This window comes from Rhea pennata, chromosome 12, assembly GCF_028389875.1.
Source record: "Rhea pennata isolate bPtePen1 chromosome 12, bPtePen1.pri, whole genome shotgun sequence".
Taxonomy (NCBI): domain Eukaryota; kingdom Metazoa; phylum Chordata; class Aves; order Rheiformes; family Rheidae; genus Rhea; species Rhea pennata.
Genome location: NC_084674.1, coordinates 10537538 through 10556519, shown reverse-complemented (window position 1 = coordinate 10556519; position 18982 = coordinate 10537538). Strand labels below are relative to the sequence as shown.

The 18982-nt window shown below is 43.7% G+C and overlaps 2 protein-coding genes across 5 annotated transcripts in view; one reads left to right on the top strand and one right to left on the bottom strand.

Annotated features, from left to right (window-relative positions):
* The window catches only part of KCTD6 (potassium channel tetramerization domain containing 6), a 37922-nt gene that overhangs the window by 8517 nt on the left and 10423 nt on the right, over positions 1 to 18982 (top strand). Inside the window, exon 1 of one of the 3 annotated variants that reach the window (XR_009959733.1) lies at positions 18315 to 18509. The exons of the other annotated variants lie outside the window; for them this stretch is intronic. The gene's annotated coding sequence lies outside the window, so the exon portion shown is untranslated. Of the gene's footprint in view, positions 1 to 18314; positions 18510 to 18982 lie in introns of those variants that run through there. 3 annotated transcript variants of the gene reach the window in all.
* ACOX2 (acyl-CoA oxidase 2) lies at positions 158 to 18757 on the bottom strand. Of its 2 annotated transcripts, none has more exons than XM_062586020.1 (15): positions 18306 to 18757; positions 17500 to 17675; positions 16297 to 16459; positions 13721 to 13872; positions 13107 to 13214; positions 12295 to 12414; positions 11692 to 11807; positions 11109 to 11281; positions 9814 to 9976; positions 8942 to 9132; positions 7605 to 7766; positions 6530 to 6635; positions 4105 to 4322; positions 2108 to 2240; positions 158 to 865 (listed from the first exon to the last, which is right to left on the bottom strand). In XM_062586020.1, the coding sequence occupies exons 2-15, from the start codon at positions 17657 to 17659 to the stop codon at positions 803 to 805; spliced, it is 2028 nt and encodes a 675-aa protein (XP_062442004.1). In that variant the 5' UTR covers positions 17660 to 17675; positions 18306 to 18757; the 3' UTR covers positions 158 to 802. The 2 variants fall into 2 exon arrangements, with proteins under 2 accessions (XP_062442004.1, XP_062442003.1); XM_062586019.1 differs by having other exon boundaries at positions 17500 to 17672.

The window sequence follows — 18982 nt, the reverse complement described above, 5'->3', positions numbered from 1 at the left end:
TGTGATATGAACTATCTGTGTTAAACTGGTGTCCAGTTATAATTGATAATACTCAGATATGTTCTTTGCAACACTTCATTTACTGGTAAATTAACAAGTGGCTGGAATCAGCCTGCCCTTTATGTAATTATGAAGTATAGTAATTAGAGAAGCAGTATTCCAAATAATACGCTTTATTGGAGCCAAAGGTTTATAGAAAGACAGTTAAGATAAGCTTTATTAATGGGAAGGTAAGTGGCACAGACTGGAGTTGACCTCAGCTGCGTCTGAATCTTCATTAACCAGAGATACATCACAGCTGAACAAGCTAAGAACTATTTTCATTGCCCAGACAAGAGCATTTTCTAGTAGACGTGATTTAAGAGAACAAGTTGTTCCCAGAAACTAAGGATCATAATTTTGTCTTGCTTGAACCTTTTAGCAAAGATAGTTTGCTAGTTTTGGGGAACCGCTGTATGGTTGTAACCAGCTGAGGGTTTTCTTTATATTGAGCACAGTATATTTGGAAGAAGAATAGGAAATGCCAAATGACTTATTTTCTACTGCTATCTGGACACTTCAGGTTAGAAAAGAGAAAAATAAGGCTATTCCTGCTATGCAATAGTGGATACCACTCAAGAGTTGTTTGGCTTCTGCCCGTGATTAAATGCAAACGATTGGTTAAGAATCTTGTTTCATGCGGTGGCAACTGCAAGTAAGTAGCTGATTAATCATCTCTGATTAGTCATTATTGATGCTGTATAAATGTGCTGCTGCGCAAAGAACAGGAGGAAACTTGTGTCCTTGGCTTAGATCATGGTCTTCATAATTTTGATAGTGTGTTCTGAAGAAGTGGCTTCAAATACTTTCTATAAGCTGGGTTCTCCTATTCAGAAAGAGAATGTATTAATTATTGACAATTAAGAAGAGGGAGCAGGCTATATATATATATATGTTTATTTAAGAATGATCTCTGAAACATAGAAAGGTAGATGACTTTAAAAATCTACAACTACATGCAAGATCTCCCTATAAAATATACTGTCCTCTGTAACCAGTACACAATGCTTCTTACCTTAAATGGGATAGCATACAATTTAACTTCAAAAAAAATGTGCTTGAACTTGGATATTTGCTAAAGGCAAATTTTGGGCTCACCTGTATAATTCCAAAGGGAGGGCTGATTACCACAGTAAAAATCTCACTTAAGGTAAGATGAGTTTTCAAACAGAGCAGTAGCTATTTGCATCATACAAGGTTTTACATTACTCCACAGTGTGGATGAATTAAGAAGTGAAAGTAAAATGCTAAAGACCATGAAGGGTGAAATTGCCTTGCTTATCTTTTGTACTCTTTTCCATTAAAAATATTTTTAAAAATACACTAGTAAAGGTACTAGTCAAAGGAAAACAACTTGCTATTTATGGCTCTTGCAGCCACCTAGAGTTGTTCAGTAATACCCATCATGTAAACAGCCTTTTTTAAAGCTTATTTTGTACATTATTACCACAGTGTCACAAGTTTAGAAAAAACAAAACCAAAACACATTGGCGATGCACAACGATCCAACTCCCTAGCACAAATTCGACATCTTAGTGATGGATTGCAGCACCCACAGCACTGGTTCCTCAACCACTGGTTGAGTACTAGTGATTGAAAGATCCTGTCTGCTGCTCGCGGGGAGGGATAGGGTTAGTTGCAAATGGGCAGCAGAGCTCTTCAGTGGATGATGTGATGTTACTTTAAAGGGTGCGGATGAGTTTCCTCTTGCCTGGCAGCGGTTTGTTCTGCGTATGAATTGAAGCTAAATGGCTTTTGTGACCTGCTGTCTCCTACCTCCCCCTCCACTATGGGACATGTATGTTTGACACGAATGCTTGCACGGGGCCCCACTGACTGCTTTGAGTTCATAGCAGTGATGGGGTCTAGGCCCTGAGCTGTTAAATGTCTGAGCTAAGACGGTAGTTGGCATAATGAGTATCACAGTTCACGGTTCAGAATGGGATACTAAGAATTAAAGGCTCTTATTCTGCTTACTTTTATCTGCCTTGCCTAATTAAAAAGAAAAGTAAACAATTTCTACCACGGCTAATACAAAAGCTGCCTGGCTGTAATCTGGCATCCATACCTGCTGGTTGGTTGGTGACTTCTGAGCCCACTCGTAAAGCCGTTGGTAAACCTGTCCATCGTAACTGCCGAGTGCAGAATTCAAGCTCTTATCTGTGAAGTCGAAAGCATCTACTAGTGGAACAGCATCTTTCCTAAGGAGGAGATGAACCGCATTCATATTAATGAGGTAGACACCGTTTTGCGGGAGAGGGAAAATAAGTTGGAGGTGAACTAGTAAGTCAGTTGTCCAAGTTCCTCCGTCCCAAATTCTTTCACTGATGTTCCCTCTTGCCTAAATCGTAAGGAAAATCTTGCTTGTTCTGATTCCTCAGTGGTACGTTCTATTAAAGCACTAAGTTGCCTGTATTGGTGAACGGGTGTTTGCAAGTCTCGAAACCTCTGGGGGGTCAGTCAGTCCCTAGGACTCAATTTGTGTCAGGCTGTTTTGTCAGCAGATTCCACTTTTTTGTTTGTTTGTTTTTTGTTTTCCTGCTCCTCTCCTGCTATATGTCTTACAAAATGGAACACGGTTATTGCTAGTTTGATCTAAAGTGCTTTGCTGATCTCCACTCTTCATCTGCCCTTAAGTACTGCTGTTAAGCTGCCATGGGGCGCCCAGGCCTTCTGCTCTGGTCACCGCGTCTCCAAGAACAAAGCAGCCCTGAACCGGGTCAGGCCAAGGGCCCATTTAGTTCAGTGGCCCATCTCTGACAGTGGTCAGCAACAGCTAGCTAGAGAAAAGCAGGAGATACGGGCAAGTATGTAATGACACTTCCAGCTGTGCTTTATCAGCATCTCTTGAGCAGGAGGTGGTTTCTTTTTTTCTTACCTTGCTGTTGTTGCGGGGGTAGGAAGTGCTGCTGGCTGCACCGAGGGTGTAAGGCACAGGGATGTGCAGTGGCTTTGCTTGCTCAAAAGCTGTCGTTTGCATCTTTGAGTTCCTCATGGGGAAGAGCTGCTATTTTTTTCCCCCAAATCAGAAATGTTTATATCTTTTTTTCCTAATCCTAAATGACTGACTTTATGCAGGTAAATACCCTCTCCTTTCTTGAATCCTGTTAACAAGGCATGGTCTAATACTGAGAAGTTAAAATGAATTCCAAAGACAACTATATGAAATTATGGACTTTCTGAAAATGAATCCTAAGCTTATCTGCTCTTCAGTTCTGTGGTTGGTTCTGAAAATACCTGCTGTTTGGCTCACTCCTGTTCAGCTGTTGGTTATGGTGTATTCTTGTTTCCCACCAGCTGACTGAAGTAGGATTTTGCATGCAGTAGCAACTCACTTCTCTGTGTTCTCCTGCCAACAGCCAGCACCACAGAGTGAAAGATGAAGCCTTTGTGAAAATGACTTTCTGTGCTTTGTGGCAAACTGAAACGTTAGCATATTTCAGAGGTCATGTGGCATGTAACAAGTGTTCTTTACAAGCAGATCAAGCTTAGAAAACTTTCTTGTAAACCTAGAATTACAACCAGGTGTGATATGGGGTGTATTTAAGTGTGATTGTGCTGTACCTTGTGTTGTCAGTATGGTGTTGAGCAGATGCATCTGAACCAGCGCTAGTCAGACTCATCTGGGTACCAGTTACAGCTCAGCCAGGGCGACAGGGTAGGCTGTGCTAGCTGCTGCCTAAGCAGATTTTGCAGTCAGTGCTCGGCGGCTGCTGCGGCTCCCTCCTGCCAGTGCGGCGCTGACTACGTATTTGACTGCTTTCTCTCTACTGCAAATGGTAGAGAGTGCTTAGGATTTCTTGATTTATGATTCAAGATTTAATGTTATAGAACTTGAATTCAGTGACTACAGGCGTGCTAGATGCTTAGATTTCTTTTGCTGTGAAAATGAGTTCTATGTAGATATTTCAATCAATTTCTTATGCTGTCAGGCAATGAAAATAAAACCGAGTGAAGTGAGATTGACTTTGGAAATGTTGCTAGAGGTACAGCAGTACCATTCTGTATTTGTCACAGGAACAAACTGAATAGCTGTGTCTCCCCTCTCACGCTAGAGCAACTCACCGAATGACAGCCAGGAGGTCCAGGTATGATGCTGTGACCAGGTCCATTTGAGCTTCAGATAAGTATCCATCATACAAGAAGTCTCCTGCGTTTGAGAAGATACCATGTAATGCAAAGAGGTCACAAAGATTTTTCATAATCTTCTGGATACCAGCCTTGTGGTCAAGTTTTTCCACAGTTTCCACAAAGTTTTTCACAGTGATGTAGTGGCAATGAGCCTGGAAAACAAATACAATCAACAGTGAATACACCTCTAACCCTTTTAGCAGGCCAAGTGACTCAAATGTTCTTGCAAAGAATATTATATATATATATATATATATATATGTATAAACTTTTGGTTTCCCTGGCAATTTTCCGGTCTGTACTCTTTGTTTGTTGTTTGACTAGACCTTCTGCATTCATGTCTTATTGCTACAGCAGAGAAAAGTGTTGGGGATGTGAACAGTCAACACAGTGGTATTTGTAAATGCTAGCAAACTGCTTCAGAAATTGTGATAGTACTTTAAATATTTTTGATGAATACCCCAGAGAGTTTGTATGACAGAAACACATCAGAATGTACTTGTGTTAATCTCTAGCAAACAGTATCTTGGTTATATATCAACAAGGAAATGCATTTTGTTAAAGACCTTGTGCTTAGTGTCTATGAGGCTTCAGCACTGGAAAACATTAATTGTTGCAGAAGAAGATGAAACATAGAAATACTAACTTAGTACAGCTGAGCTCCAGAGTAAGTAAAGCAGCTGACCCAACCTGTTTGGAGGAAGGAGGTATCTTGTGACTGCTCAAGCAATTAACCTATATGGAGTCCACAGCAAAGCCGTAAGCAGTGTCTGCACTACCCAGCTGAGAGCTGGCAGCTGTTCATTTGCATTGCTGCCACGGCAGTAGCGTGGACAGCTCTTCAAGGAAGATGTGGAACAAGAAGTAAATACAGCAGTGCTTCAAGAAGGTAGCAGGCCATCGGATTTTTAAAGTTATGGGGAGAGCTCAAGGTTTTGGGGAGAATCTTCCTCCTCTTGAAATATCAAGGGGTCCAGATCCTGTTTCCTGAAAAGTCTAGGATGCTTAGCAGTACAGTTGTCACTGAAAATATCATAGCTAAGCCTTTGTATATGTTAGGCTCTTTGGAAATGGTTTCTTTCTGTCTTCTAGTCTTCTGTCTAAATCCTCCTTCTTGCCCATCAGAGATAACCATACTCAAGTTCCTCCTCTGACACGTGGTATCCCCTTCTCTCCAGTCCAGACACTTTTGCCACTGATTTGAGTAAGTATGGGAAGAAACTGCTTTTTTCAGGTTTGTGCACAGGGAGTACTGGTCAGAAAGTTTTTATTTATTTATTTATTTTCTTAGAGGTAATCTCTGAATAGGAACGCTTTAGTTTCATTCCACTATAAATGTATTTACAGTTGAACAATTACTGGGAAACCAATTAACCCCTCCCCCAAGTTTTGTTTACTGGTGCTCTCCTCTCCTGTTTCAGCCTGGGTTGGCTCAGGCTGAGCCATACATTACACCAAGATGTTTTTCATTAAAAATTGAAGCAAGGTAAAATAAGCCACAGATCTGTTCCAAAATCCTCCTCTCCTCAGTTTAGGAAGAAGGAAGATCTACTGTAATTACAGATAAGTTTCACTTGACTACTTATTAAAAATAGGATTTTGTGTCCTACAGATACTAAAATATCAGTGGTTTTGTTTTTGTTTAAATATAGGGCTTCTTTTTGTTCCTTGTTTTCTTTTGTGTTTAATTGTGTACCACGTCGCAGTAATCCCCTGCGGGATGTTCTGGGGAAATAATGCTGTTGTCCCAACCCTATTTCAGCAGAAGGAATGTATTTTGCCTGCTTAAGCCATGTAAACAAGGAATCATTTTGGGGCATCTTGTTAATTTGACTTTGCTGATTTGATTTCTTCCAGCAGTAATTTAGACATTGGCCTCACCACTGCTTTTTGTTGTTTTCACTGTGTTTATCTTTCCTTTTGAGAGCAGAAGATGTAAGAAATAGCAGGTGCGTTTTGCCCTAGCTTTCAGCAGGCAGACTGAGGGGAGGCTTTCACTGAGAGCCAGAAAACGGCAGATTCTTGTAAAAAATGGGCATTAGGTGGAGATGGTGGGTTCTGGTTGCAGGCCATGGGAGGGCTGGCTCCGCTGCAGGTGCAGCATAACCACACGCATGTTCCTTCTCCCATATGTTTCTACTTTGTCCTGCATTTTCCTTCCTGGTCTCTTCACGCCAGGAATTAGTTTTTACTGTGAATTTCTACTGTGTAGAGCACAGTGGTACCCTGGTCTTAGTGGTGTCCCTTTAGATGCTAGCATTAAACAAAAAATGGTGTCGAGACCTTTTCAGGCTAACCGTGCTGTTTCTAATGCCTGTTGTAACCACGTACGTGTAACAAACACAGAGGTTGCACTAACCTTCGCAGCCTTTGCCAGCTCTACCGTGCACTGGTTCCAGGCTTCGTGCTCGTCGACTCCTGACTGGGTCAAGCGCTGTAGTTTAGCTGCGTTGCTGCTTAAGAGTCTGGGAAATTTGAAAAAAAAACTTACTTAAATATTCTAGCCCACATGCACTCATTTCCTACTCAGCCCCGTGTGTGATCAACAGCAAGATGGTATTTCTGAAATTCCTCATTGTCTATACCTCGTGCAAGAGAACTCTGATTATGCAAAATGAGCTATCTGAGTGCAAATTGGAGCAAAGTGCCCGTACCACCCAGGTACTAAGGGATGTCCACCTTCCACAGCTCCCACTGTAGTTTACTGGGAGCCCTCTGAGGGCTTTTTTTGGGGGGGGAAGGTAGGAAGGGGGAAGTGTGCAAAATAAAAGAAAGTGACAATAATATCAAACATACGTTACATCATGTTTCTACTCTTCTACACAGGGATCCAAATCCTGCTCCTGTTTACACAGTTTTGAATGACATCAAATTTGTCTGTTTAGGTGGTTTGCAGAGATGATACATATGCTACCTATAAATGTGCACATAATACTTACGGATGAGACCACTCATGATAGCATTTTTATTTGTGTTGAATAATTGACTGAGTAGTTGAACAGCTACAGAGAGTGTGTGAGGGTTTGTGTTTGCTGCAATATTATTTGAAAAGAAACATCAGGCTTTCAGGTATGTGAAATTTTAACTTACTGTATAGAATTGCATAGGATTCAATTGCCTAAAGGTCTTACTGGATGACAGCTCCCTGACGTGCCTTGGGTTTTATTTACAGAGTGCCATCGGCTCTGCGTGGGGTGTAGTTGTTGTATATAGCACATGGCATAAACTTCTGCTGTTCTGAATGTGGAAGTTTGATATCAATGTTTGAAATGCAGGTTAATCCTGTGTGAGGGGTTAAGTCTTCCTTTTCTTTTTCAAGGGCAGGTGGTGTCAATTCTTGTTGAATTTATTGTTCTACCTCTTTTGAAAGAAGCTGAACTCCAACACGTTTCCGATACCGGACGGAAAGCTCCCCTCCCTTCCTGCTTACTGACCTGATTGCCGTCTGTTCGTAGGCCTTCACATAAATGTCTGCACTGAGAAAATCCAACTTGTCCTTGGCTGGACACTTCCTGGGATTCGCTGAAGACAAGTATGTGACAGATGGTGGAACGGGCTGGCCAGCACTAGCTGCCATGAAGCACTTAATCAGGAACCTGGGAAGAGCGTAACAATCAGAGCAGGCTGTTGTCACGATCTCCATGCTGCAGGCGGGCGTGCAAACAGGTCTTCCCTGGGTTGAACGAGGAACACCAGTGTGCAACCTATCCCATCAATGGTCCAAACCAGACTAAAGAAGTAGCAGGCTTTTGTTTTGCCTGTCACTTGTAGTAACCTGGTGTGCGATGGGCCACAAGGATGGCCATCTACTGTGTTTAATGCTACGGCAATCTGTAGTGATGAATTTTAGAACAGAATTGGCTGTGGTTATTAGCATCCTCTGCTGCAGGATGATTAAATATGTTACCATCTTTGTAGCCTGAGTCTTAGCACTGGGAGTCTTAGTATTGGTTTGGACTTAACCACTCTGATTCCCAACACAGTCATGTTATGTTAACAAACTTTAGGCATTCCCTTGATGTTCTCTTTCTTTGGGGCTAAATATGAGTCAAAGGCACATGCTCTCCCCCTTATGGATGCATCTCAGCCATGACCTACATTGACCATGCCTGGAAGTAAAGCATTAAGCGCTTATCTCTTGACCTTGTTGCTGGTCTTGCAAGAGGAGGCAGTAATGAGTGCAGAGGTGTGAGCACACAAGCACAGAGCTATGTGATAGCACCTTTTCCCTGGCAAGGGTATTCTGTTTCTCCTTCTAGTAAAAACGCACACTGTTAAAAGTGCAAACAGATGTGCTTTTCTTTTTTTTCCTTTCCTCCTGTATTTCACCTACTCTAGATAATCATCAATCTGTGTGCTCTGAGGAAAGTGGTGTGCTTGGAATATTACTTATCCAGGATCGGTGTCTGACAACTTTGCCTTCTCTGAATCAGCCTTGCTTTACCAATATCATGTTAAATCTGTTGCTTTAAAAAAGAAACTACAAAACTTGTATAGCAATGTTTTCACTGCATTGCTAGACAAAGAGGAAAATGAGGTTATGCGGAACAGCATCTGAATGTGTCCCACAACCCAAACCAGAAGAGATAAACCAGTTCCCATACACCTCCATCTCTATTCAAGAGAAAGCATGAATACTTTATGGTCTAAGTTGTATTTTTAGAAGGTGTTATGGGAAAGGAGTAGCTCGTTTTACTGGTTTTGGAGAAGACATGGTACAAGTTGAAAAGATTAGGGAGTGAGGTTTTAGATAAGCAAATTGAATTGTTACCTGGCAGTTTGCAGGAACAAAACTGTGTTTTCCCCTTCATAAATGCAAGAAGCAAGTATATTAGTGTACAAGGAAGGGAGTCCACTCAGCAGAGAGTACCCGTGTCCTCCGCAAGCCCTGAGGCAAATCTCCACTCCTGAAGTGCAGTATTGAGTGACCATGGCTTTAAACCCGGAAGAAAGTGCATGAAGCTGTTTTTAACAAAAAACAAAACACCCCCCCCCCCAAAGTATTAATGGGGAATGTGTTTTAAAGCCATCCTGTGTGTTTATAAAGAGATAGGACAGTTTTCTTTTTTAATTTTGTGCAATTTCTGTGGCATTAGATCCTCCTTCGCCTTCTGGCCTGGCCTCTGGTTTCTGTCTTGAATTTGGCATGCCTTTTTTTTTTTTTTTTTTTTTTTTTAAGTTTCCCAGAAGCAGCAGTGACAGTGACTTTGGCTGCCCCTATTCAAAGTATACTTTTGTTTTAGGCTTTTGGTTGCAAGATCTTGTGTTTAGTCTGAAAAACCATGTTTTTGTTTTTGGCCCAGAAGTGAGTATCTGCATGTGAATTTGTAGATGAAGTTGTGAAATAAGGCTTTGCACCATCAGCTGCTCAGAGCAAAGTTTTTATCAAATTAACATGCTTTCCAAGCCCCTTTTCTTTTATGATAGTTCTTGGAACCAAAAGTTTGGGCAGTGAAGCTGACACTCTTGCTGACTGGTTGTGGATGTAGGGAAAGTTACCTAATCTTTTAGAGCTTTGGCTTTCTACTGTTACCAGTGGTGAGAGGAACCCATGTGCAGTTTGCAAACTTCCTTTGAGATTTAGGGATGAGAAGTAGAGCATAAACGCAAAATAACTTAGGAACTGTTTGTGCAGCAGCTTACCTCTGGCAGCAAGTCAAAGTTCCTGCCCTGGATCTCTTGGTACCCCGTGTTGAACAGCTCGTGCAGGTAGGTGTTGATGAAATGAAAGGCGTAGGCTGCTGCCAGCTGCGGCAGCAGTTTCTGTTGCTGAGTTTGGTAGTCAAGGATTTTTGCTTCTTGTTCCCTGTTGGAAAACAACTGATGAAGCCTGAAGAGCTGTGGGTGCAGGCACAGCGACTGTTAGGTTACCTTAACTGCCTGCGTCTTCGGTTGCTGAGAAGTGGCACGTGAAAAGGACAGAGTGGATTTAATGGCAGCTCATTGCCACCAAGAGGAGAGGTTGATCTCCTGCCCCCATGCTACCTCTGAGGCTGGGCAGCCCAACAAATCCACCCAACTTGCTAAGCTGTTAGGAAAAAACAAGCTTGACCAGGAAAAAAAAGTGAACTTTCTGCCACCCTGGTGAATTAGACGAGCAGACTAGAAAAAGCTCTGTGTGATCAATCCGCCCTGAGTGGGGAGAGGAGCTGCAGGAGAGGATGAAGCCTTGAAGGACAGCAAGGTATTGGACATCATAGCTGAGGCAGTGGCTTCAGCAAAAGCTGAAGAGCTTTCGCTTTTCAAACTGGACCCTCTGGTCTCGGGCAGAATTAGGAGAGTGCCAGCCCCAGCCGATGACTCTGCAAGGCAGACAGAGGATGTAACCGTGCTTTAGTGTTGTTTCCTTTTGATGTAAAATAGGAACGGCAAGGCCGTAGTCAGGCCTCTTACCAGCTGTACCTACAAGTAGATTGTTTTGCATTCCTGGTGGTTTTAACTTTTTGATCTGAACAGTCCTAAAACAGAAAAGCTTCCTTGAGCTAGAATTGCCTTTTGGATGTATAATTAGGTTAAAAATGTACAATTCCTTCTCTGATGAGTCAGACTCTTCAGTTCCTTTGAACATACTTGAGTCTAAATTATTTTAAGCTTTCTGGGATTTTTAATATTATTGTTCTTTACCACTTTTCCTGTGTCTAGTAAACTTAGGACTTCAAGTGATGAAACTAGTTATTGCAGGAATTTGTCATACAATGTTTTCGTGTTCAGTTTTGTGTTTGAAACAAAGCATGCTCCTGTTAGGATCTTATTTTTGTACTTTGAAACTTGTTAACATAAATAATGGAGAAGAGTGTTGGTAATAACCTTCCTGTCTAGGGAGGGAAATAAGCCAATGAGGTGCTGAAAGACAAGATGAAAGGCAGAAATAAAGAATGGTTTGGGGGGAATGTGGTGTACGATCCCCTTCCCACAGTTGCTAAATCGAGTGGCATTACCCAGGCTTTAACTTGGACTGCCGGCGAACTGCAGAGTATCTGATGGCGATGGTGCAAGCTTTCATTAGAGGCAGTATAACTTCATCTGTAAGGACGGAAATGCGTACTGTAGTCATTGTGAAATAATTAATCTTCTGCGACCCCCATCTTACGTAGGTGCCATCTGGCTGAACCTAGAATTAGAGAGAGGTTTTGGATGCCTCTTCAATACTGTAACTTTTCAGTACATAAGATGGTTCTGCAATCTCTATGTATAGAATAAAAGCTTGAAACCTTTCCCTGAATACAGAACTAAATATTGTCAGATATGATGGATGAAATATATCCAGCTGGAGAGAGAAACTCTTACTGCTTTTGCCTCTCATATGGTCTACCTATCCTATAAGCTGTAACTCCTGGATATGTTCCTGAGACAGCAGTACATTTAGGACTCGGATAACTTCTACCCTTGATAAAAACTTCAGAAACTTGTGTGCATCTAGAATTAAAATTTCTGTCTGAAACTTAGGCAAGTCCCTGTTGCCTCCCTGGCTGTGCAGTAAGAATCTGATTGGCAAGTCTGTGATTTAAATGCCTTATGTACCTCGCAAAACTTGCTCAGCATGTTCTCCCTGGGGACGCGTACGTTCTGCAGCATGAGGTAGCCATTGTCAATGTGCTCAAAATTCATTTTGGGACCAATGTCTCCTGCAGTCACTCCTACAGAATAAGAAAATAGATCCAATTTACTTCTATTGGAAGTCTTTTATCACTCTTCTGCAACAGGCTGGCGATCTCAAAGGAAGGGAGTGTTCAACCGTGCTTTTCCGCCAGCACGGGTGATCTTGCCTGAGGGATGAAATAGGCATTTGTATGGTCCATGATAGTTTGCTTTCTTGATCCCCTGATGCTGACTGGGGTCAGGACTGAGGTGTTAACGTTGAGGTGGCCAGAGCAGTCCAGAGTTGGAGCTGTGACACTGATTAGGTAGAGGGTTTAATTTGCATTTGAATGACGATGCAATAAATCTTCCTTTAGGTAAAAGGGTTAGGGTTAGTAGCTGTATACTTGGGTGTCTGTCTTGGCTTGGTTTTGGTGGTTATAACTATTTGTGCTCACTCTCCCTGGGTCCAGTGTCCTAGAAAATACTTGAGGACAAAATAGACAGAGTACCTGCAGAAGTGTGGCAAAGTCTGGAGCTGTTTACCTGGGCATGGCGAATGGTCCTGAAGGCTGCGTATCTGCACGATGAAGGGATGCACTCCGTAGCACTTTCCGCGGACATACAGCTGAGCAAAGGCAATGGTGTGGGTTGCTGACCTTCCCACTGCAAGAAGGAAAACCGTCGCATTCCCTTAAGACAAGGTACTCTCCAAAAGCTTCCATAATGAATAGCTGCCAACATGGGTTGTGCGTTCAGTCCTGCTAACAAGTGGGTCAGGGTAGGTGTGATCCGTAGGTGCTGGAAGCACAAGAATGCCTAAATTTGCATCCTGACTCTGCTCTTGGCTCTCAGAAGTCACATAATTCTTCTGCCTCTTTTGCTGCCTGTGAAGCTTGGATGTCCAGTTTGCATCACCAGATGAAAAGAAATAGTAATTAAAGCACCTGCAGTGCTTTATGGGAAGCATAAATGGGAAGTGCTGTGGCTGTACTGAGTAACTCCAGTTATTACCTAGGAGACTGGAGCTGTATGGAGTGTGCTGCTCTCAGTATAATTTCTGACTGCCTGAATATCACTTATGAAGAAGAGAAGAACGATTCCTGCAGGGGCAGGAGTTTCACTGAGTAAAATTCTCCAGCCTTGCCACTCAAGATCTGTAATAACTAATGGTAGCTTCCTTCTGGCCTTTAAATTTCTGTGCAATCCTTTGGTCTCTTGCTTGTCCATAGACGTTCCACAACTCCTGCTGAAGTCTCTTCCTGCTAACACCTTGCCCTCAAACATGGAGCTTGAGCAAGACAGACCTAACAACTGAAGGAGGCAAGTTTGGATACCAAACTTTGTGTGGTACTTACTGTCCCCAGGCCACCACTTCATTGCAGAAATCTTTGGTGTGTTCAGAATAAACTCCTGAGTAGCGATATCAAAGATTGCTGTTGTTTCCAGACCCTGAAGATAAGTTCCTTTAACAAAAACAAACAAACAAAAACAATCCTCGCACAAACAGAAAAGTATTTCCCAGGTGTATCACAAAGACGATTAGGGAATTGGAGGGTAGTGGGTGTTACCAGGCTTTTGTGGTTGTGGAACAATTTCCCTGCCAACCCTACACCATCTTCTGAAAGATCTCTGAAGCCAAACTGTGCTTTGGCTAAGTGCCTGGCTTTTAGTGACCGTCCCATCTGCCGATCTTGACTGCCTGGCATCTAGCCATAAGCTTTCCTCTTCTCTTTTGGAACTTTTTCTAAATGGACAAAACCAAAACCACTGCATCTCCAGCTTGCAGAGGAACGCTGAAGGAAAGGAATCTCTCAAGTGGAAGTGTCACCTTGCCCCGGGCCATTCCTGCCTCAGCAAAACTCTGGACAGCTTGAACTCAAATTTACCTGAGAATCTAGGCCAGTACCTCCCGTCCCATGTCCTTCATAGGGACATGTCCTTCAATGCTACATGTCCTTCATAGCCTTACCGTGTCCAAGTTCAGTCTGGGCATAGCTTCCTATAATTCGATGTTCACTGGCGAGAGGAATCCACTTGGCAACCTGTTTATCAGAGCCCAGTACTGAAATACTTCTCATGAAGACACGGTGAAGGTGAAATGCTATGTCTCCTGCAAGACACCTAGGGAGAAAGCACAGGAGCAGTTTTGGACTGATCAAGGGTTTCAGGGCTTAATGAGGCAATTGCCATGTGGCAGTCACTAGATAGTACCACCCGCCAAACTTTGATTTCTTTATTGTCATATCTTACACAAGGAACGGTATCGATATAGTGGTGCAGGAGAAGTGCTCTTTCAGGCTGGTTTCATTCCTTCTTTCATAACATGCTTTGCTTAAGTGCCACTAGCTGGTATTTCACTTGCTCTTGGAGCTATGGCCTGTTTTCTGATTAGCAGATGCTGAGCTTCTAAAAAACCACTGTCCAGCTCCAAAGGCTGCACATCTCTCCTCGTCTTTTTTTGACTTTGTAGGTGACCTCCCCCCACACACACCTTAAGCCTGAGATGGGGCAGGGAGAAAAGAAAAAAACACTCTGACAAGTCAGTGTTGGGTGTGTTACACCTGTTGTCATCTGAGACTTGGACTTCCTGACCTTCCTATTCCCATTCTGGGAAAATACCTTTGTATATATGGTTTGTTGCTGTACTGTTTCTTGAATGTTTGCTGTCACTCATCAGAGAGAAGATACTGGGGTATGTAGAGCTTTGGCCTAATTATTATTATTATTATTTTTTTTTTTGTGGAACAAATTCAAGTATGTCCTTCTAAGCCCTGTTTTAGTGTCTGATCAGGTCCTTCACCATCTGGTATGGCTGTGCATATCCTAAAAAACGTGCTGGAAGCGCTTAGATGCAGTAATTTTCATGGTGCAAACCTGCAACTCATCTGTTTTGAGGTTTTATTTTTTTGATAGAAATCATAAAAAGAGAATGTGAGGAATATATTTCCTCTTTTTGGAATTCCTCAGAATATGGTTAAATTGCCTCACAGATATGAATATATGTGCTCACATACCTAAAAAAAAAAAAAAAAAAAAAAAAAAAAAAAGGCTCTGCTGTTTTTATTGGTACTGCGTGATTTTTTTAGCACCTTCTTTATCCAGTGCTATGATAACTACCTTAAGAGATACCTTTTATTTTCAACAAGTGACTATGACCTTTCTTTTATACTAGACTGGAGAGAGAATTAGTTATGCTGAAAAAGTGAGGAAAAATGAACAAAGAAGAATTGAAAGGAAAACAGCTATGATTAACAGAGATAACTTAATAAACTTCTGGCAGCTCATCCAGAAACAGTATTACTTTAACTGAAATGTCAAAGGTGAGTTTTAGATGTGTACAAGTGGTGTGCTCTGTCCAATGCCAGGAGGCATCAGTTTTTTTGTTGATAACAAAAAAAAAAAAAAAAAAAAAAAAAAAAAAAAACAAACTTGCCGCTCACCTGGGTATCATAGCAAAAGAATTATCTTAGAAGGCAATCTATGTTCTTAATTCTGCAAAATACTAGTTAGTACGAGGCTGGCCTTGCTAAACCCTGTGGCGTCAGGGTGTTTGATAAAAGCAAGCATAGGCAGGACAGTCTCTGGGCTGTTTAGTTGTGCGAAGTTTTTAAAATCTTTGGGTTTTTTTTCCTTCTGAGGGCGGAGAGCTGCTCTCTATTTGGAGATGTAATTATCAGCTCCAAGAGCTCTTGATAGAAAATTTCCCCTTTTATCAGTCCTACTCACTACAGGAGGCAAAGAGCTTAGCATAAAAAAATTATAATTTTCACATGATGAAATACTGGAAAAATGTCAACAGTGTTTTGTAAGACAGAGGCACTACTCTCTTAAAGATGCTTTTAAACTTGCCCCTTCTTAGCGAGTACGTAACCCTGCAAAACTGGCCGTGTGCACTGGGCGGTAGCAATAGAGCATCTCTATTTAGCAAAGGCGGGGGGAAAGGGGGCAAACAATTACAAGAGTGAGCTCAACTCCATGCAAAGTACTAAGGTAAAATCTTGAACAAAAGAATTACGGGAAGTATTTCCTTCTATTTATGTACAAACTAAGTTCTCATGTCATGCCAGCATAGTTTGGTAATTTTTGATTGAATACAAGTTTTCTAGATTAGCTGAATTTGACATTTTCTCAAAAAAAGTCAAACTCTCTATGAGTTATGTAGCTGAAACAGCACCACTTAAAATTCTGATTATAGGTTTAAAAATGGCTGAGGAGTAGTGTGAGAGCTGCAGCACAGGCTAGGAACTTGTTGAAGCGGATGTATCACGCTGGTGATGTGAACTGCTGTGTTTTACCAAGCTGCTTTTCATACAGAAGTACCCTGTTTCTGTGCCGCTCCTTGAGAAGTTCTCTTCTGCGTATAATTTTCCCCTTTCCCAAGCATGCTGCTAAAATGAAAACCTGTGGCACATCAGTATCAAAGCCCTGTCTATCAACAGCTGGCCTCTCCCAGCCTTTGCCAAAGCTCATTGTGTTGGCGTACAGGCATTTTAACAAAAAAAAAAAAGTTGTATATTAAAAAAAAAAAAAAAAAAAAAAGGTTACCGGTGAATGTACTTGACTTCAGGCCCGTTCTCAGTCCATCCCATCTCACGCATCTTTTTCTGGAGATGAACAGCTTTTCTGACCGCGGCTTCATACCTCTCATTCTGGCTCTGGAAATACTGATTTTCTCGGCTAAATACAGGGTCGCTTTCAATAGCTTCAGCTGTAAGGCAATACAGGACAGTTTATTCTGCTGTGGCCTTGCTGCAGGAAGCTGGAGTCCTGTTGCGACACATTGCCGAGACCTGCAGGCTCCGTCTTGGAGCGCAAGGTACCTTCCCTGGTTGGTGCGTAGGAGGTGACTTTATACCAGGAGAGTTTTTCCTCAGATAGAAAGTGTTACAAATCTGGCTGTTTCTAATTGGTGTTCTTGTGATTAAATGGTAGCAAGTGCTGAAATTATGAGTTTTGCATAGAGGTGGCTACTGGTCAGAGCTGCCCTGGTACCTGCTGGGGCGTCCTACTTGGAAATGGCAGCTCGGCTTGGGACTTGACTGGACCTTCACAGTGTTAGGGAGCAACTCTTTGGCTTGCTCTTTCCATGTCAGTCTGGACGATCACACTGGTCCCTTTTTGCCTTGAAACCTTTGAGTCCGTTCTCAGTTAAGACGCACTTAATTACAGTTATACCACAAAGCACATAATTCCAGTTCTTTGTGCTCTTTTCATTCATTAAGACTGTCATACGGGTGTAACCACAGGGTCGAAAGAGCATCCTTTCCTCTAGTCGTTCTCAGCAAAGTCATCTTTCAGCCTGCACATTGCAAGCGAGACAGCATCCCACCCCCGCCAAGCGACAGACCCACCGTGGTGCGCGAGGCGTTTCCCGCCTGGCTGAGGAGGGTCGCTCTGCCTCGGTCAAAGCACAACGTGCGTCGCGCATCTGCGGCGCAGCTCTAGCCCCTCTGCGCGTGCAGGTCTGCTTGCGCAGAAAGGCTTGTCTGCGCGCTGCTCGCTTGTATTCCAGTTTAACCAGTCTTGCCAGAAGCCTTGGGGATGAGAATAGGGATAGGGAAAAGCTTCAGAAAGGCAGCCTGGTGTAAACTGGTGGAGCTGAAGCAACAGGGTCATGTTGATTTACACCAGTGGAGGGCACCAACTCCGCTCTGCTACTTTTATCTTAAAAGACAGACAATAAGCAAATATCCAGGAATACAAAAAACAGCATGCGAAGAAGGAGCAGACCTTGTAGGACTGACTCACCAATGGCCCTCCGCATCCGAGTGTGCTCGGCACCGCCGTCCAGCACGGCGGTGAGCTTCTCCACGCTGAAGGAGGCCGTCAGTCTCTCGCTGGCAAGGTCGGGGTTTACCCCGCTGAGGACGGAGTCCCGTGAGTGTCTGCTGGAATCCAGCAGAGCCATCCTGGAAGCCGAGCTGCTGCCAAGAGGGATGGGACTTGGTAGTTGGCATCCCTTGAACTGGTGGTTGATGTCTTGTTCCGTTTACATGACGGTGACATTTAGTGCAGTGACAAATGGTTTAACTTGACTACAAATAGGTTGGCCAAGATTTTTGTGCTGGCACAGGTAGCCTGGCTGATCTGGGGCTCCCTTGCTCACCCCTGGCAAAGGGCAGCTGGCACAGGGAAGCTTTCTGCAACTATTGCAGAGCACTGTGGTCTGAAAAAAGAGATAGAAGTGTACTTTGTACGCAGCAGCAGGCCTGCCAGATCTTTTTTTTTTTTTTTTTTTTTTTTTTTTTTAAGGGTTTACATAAGTGTTTGAGCACTGCCTTGTCTCTGTTGCAACAGTAGAGAATATGAAAGTTCAGGGTACTCTAAGGGCTCAAAATGGAGATTTTTAATGATTTATTTATTTATTTATTACATAAAAGCTTGCTTTGCTTCACTTTCACCAGCCTGCCCGTTCCCAGGATTTTATGAGAAAATAAGATTGGAACAACCCCCAGTTATATCTTAACGCCTATGAGGGCTTTTAAGCGCTGCCGATTAACCCCCCTCCCCCCGCCGCGTTACGCGTCCCCACCACTGCCGCAGCCGGGACTTGCCTGGCCGGAGGCTCCCTGATGTCAGGTCGCGGGCGCCGGCCGTGTCCGCGCTCGGCAGCTCCTTCCCGCGCCGCCTCCGCCGCGTCCTGCTTCCTCCGCAGCTCTGCTTTGCTTTAACCTCCAACTTGGGAATCCTTTCGCTAGCAGGATTTTCAGTGCGGACGCTAATTCCGGCTTTTCTGATGTTCAGACCTCCGATTCAGGGTAGGTCGTGCTGTCTGGGCAGGGAAAGAGGATTCAAAGGGGCGCTCGGAGTAAACAGCAGCAACCCAAATCCGCCCTTGAGCCGCGGGGAGAAAGGGCGAGCGTGCGCCGGGCGCTCGCACCAGCCCTGCGCGCTGGCTGCCCGCAGAGCCGTGGTGCCTGCGCGGGTGCAAAGTCCGCGCAGCCCGTCGCCCTCGGGGAGGCCGCGCGGCGGGCGCCTACGCGGCTCGGCCGCGGCCCCCGGCGGGACCCTCGTCCCCGGGGACGCCCGGCCCGGCGGGCTGCAGCTGACCTCTGCCGGCAGTTTCGGCTGTTACCCAGCGCGCCTCCCCGCCCCTGTCCCGAGGTTTGTGTTTTCCCTCTGTCTTCTGCACTTTGCAAGCAGAAGCGACTCCGTTGCACGCATCTGCCCAGTTGTCAGCTGGAAGGACGGGGGGGGGGAGCACCTTCGTCTGCCCTGCTCGAGGTTTTCC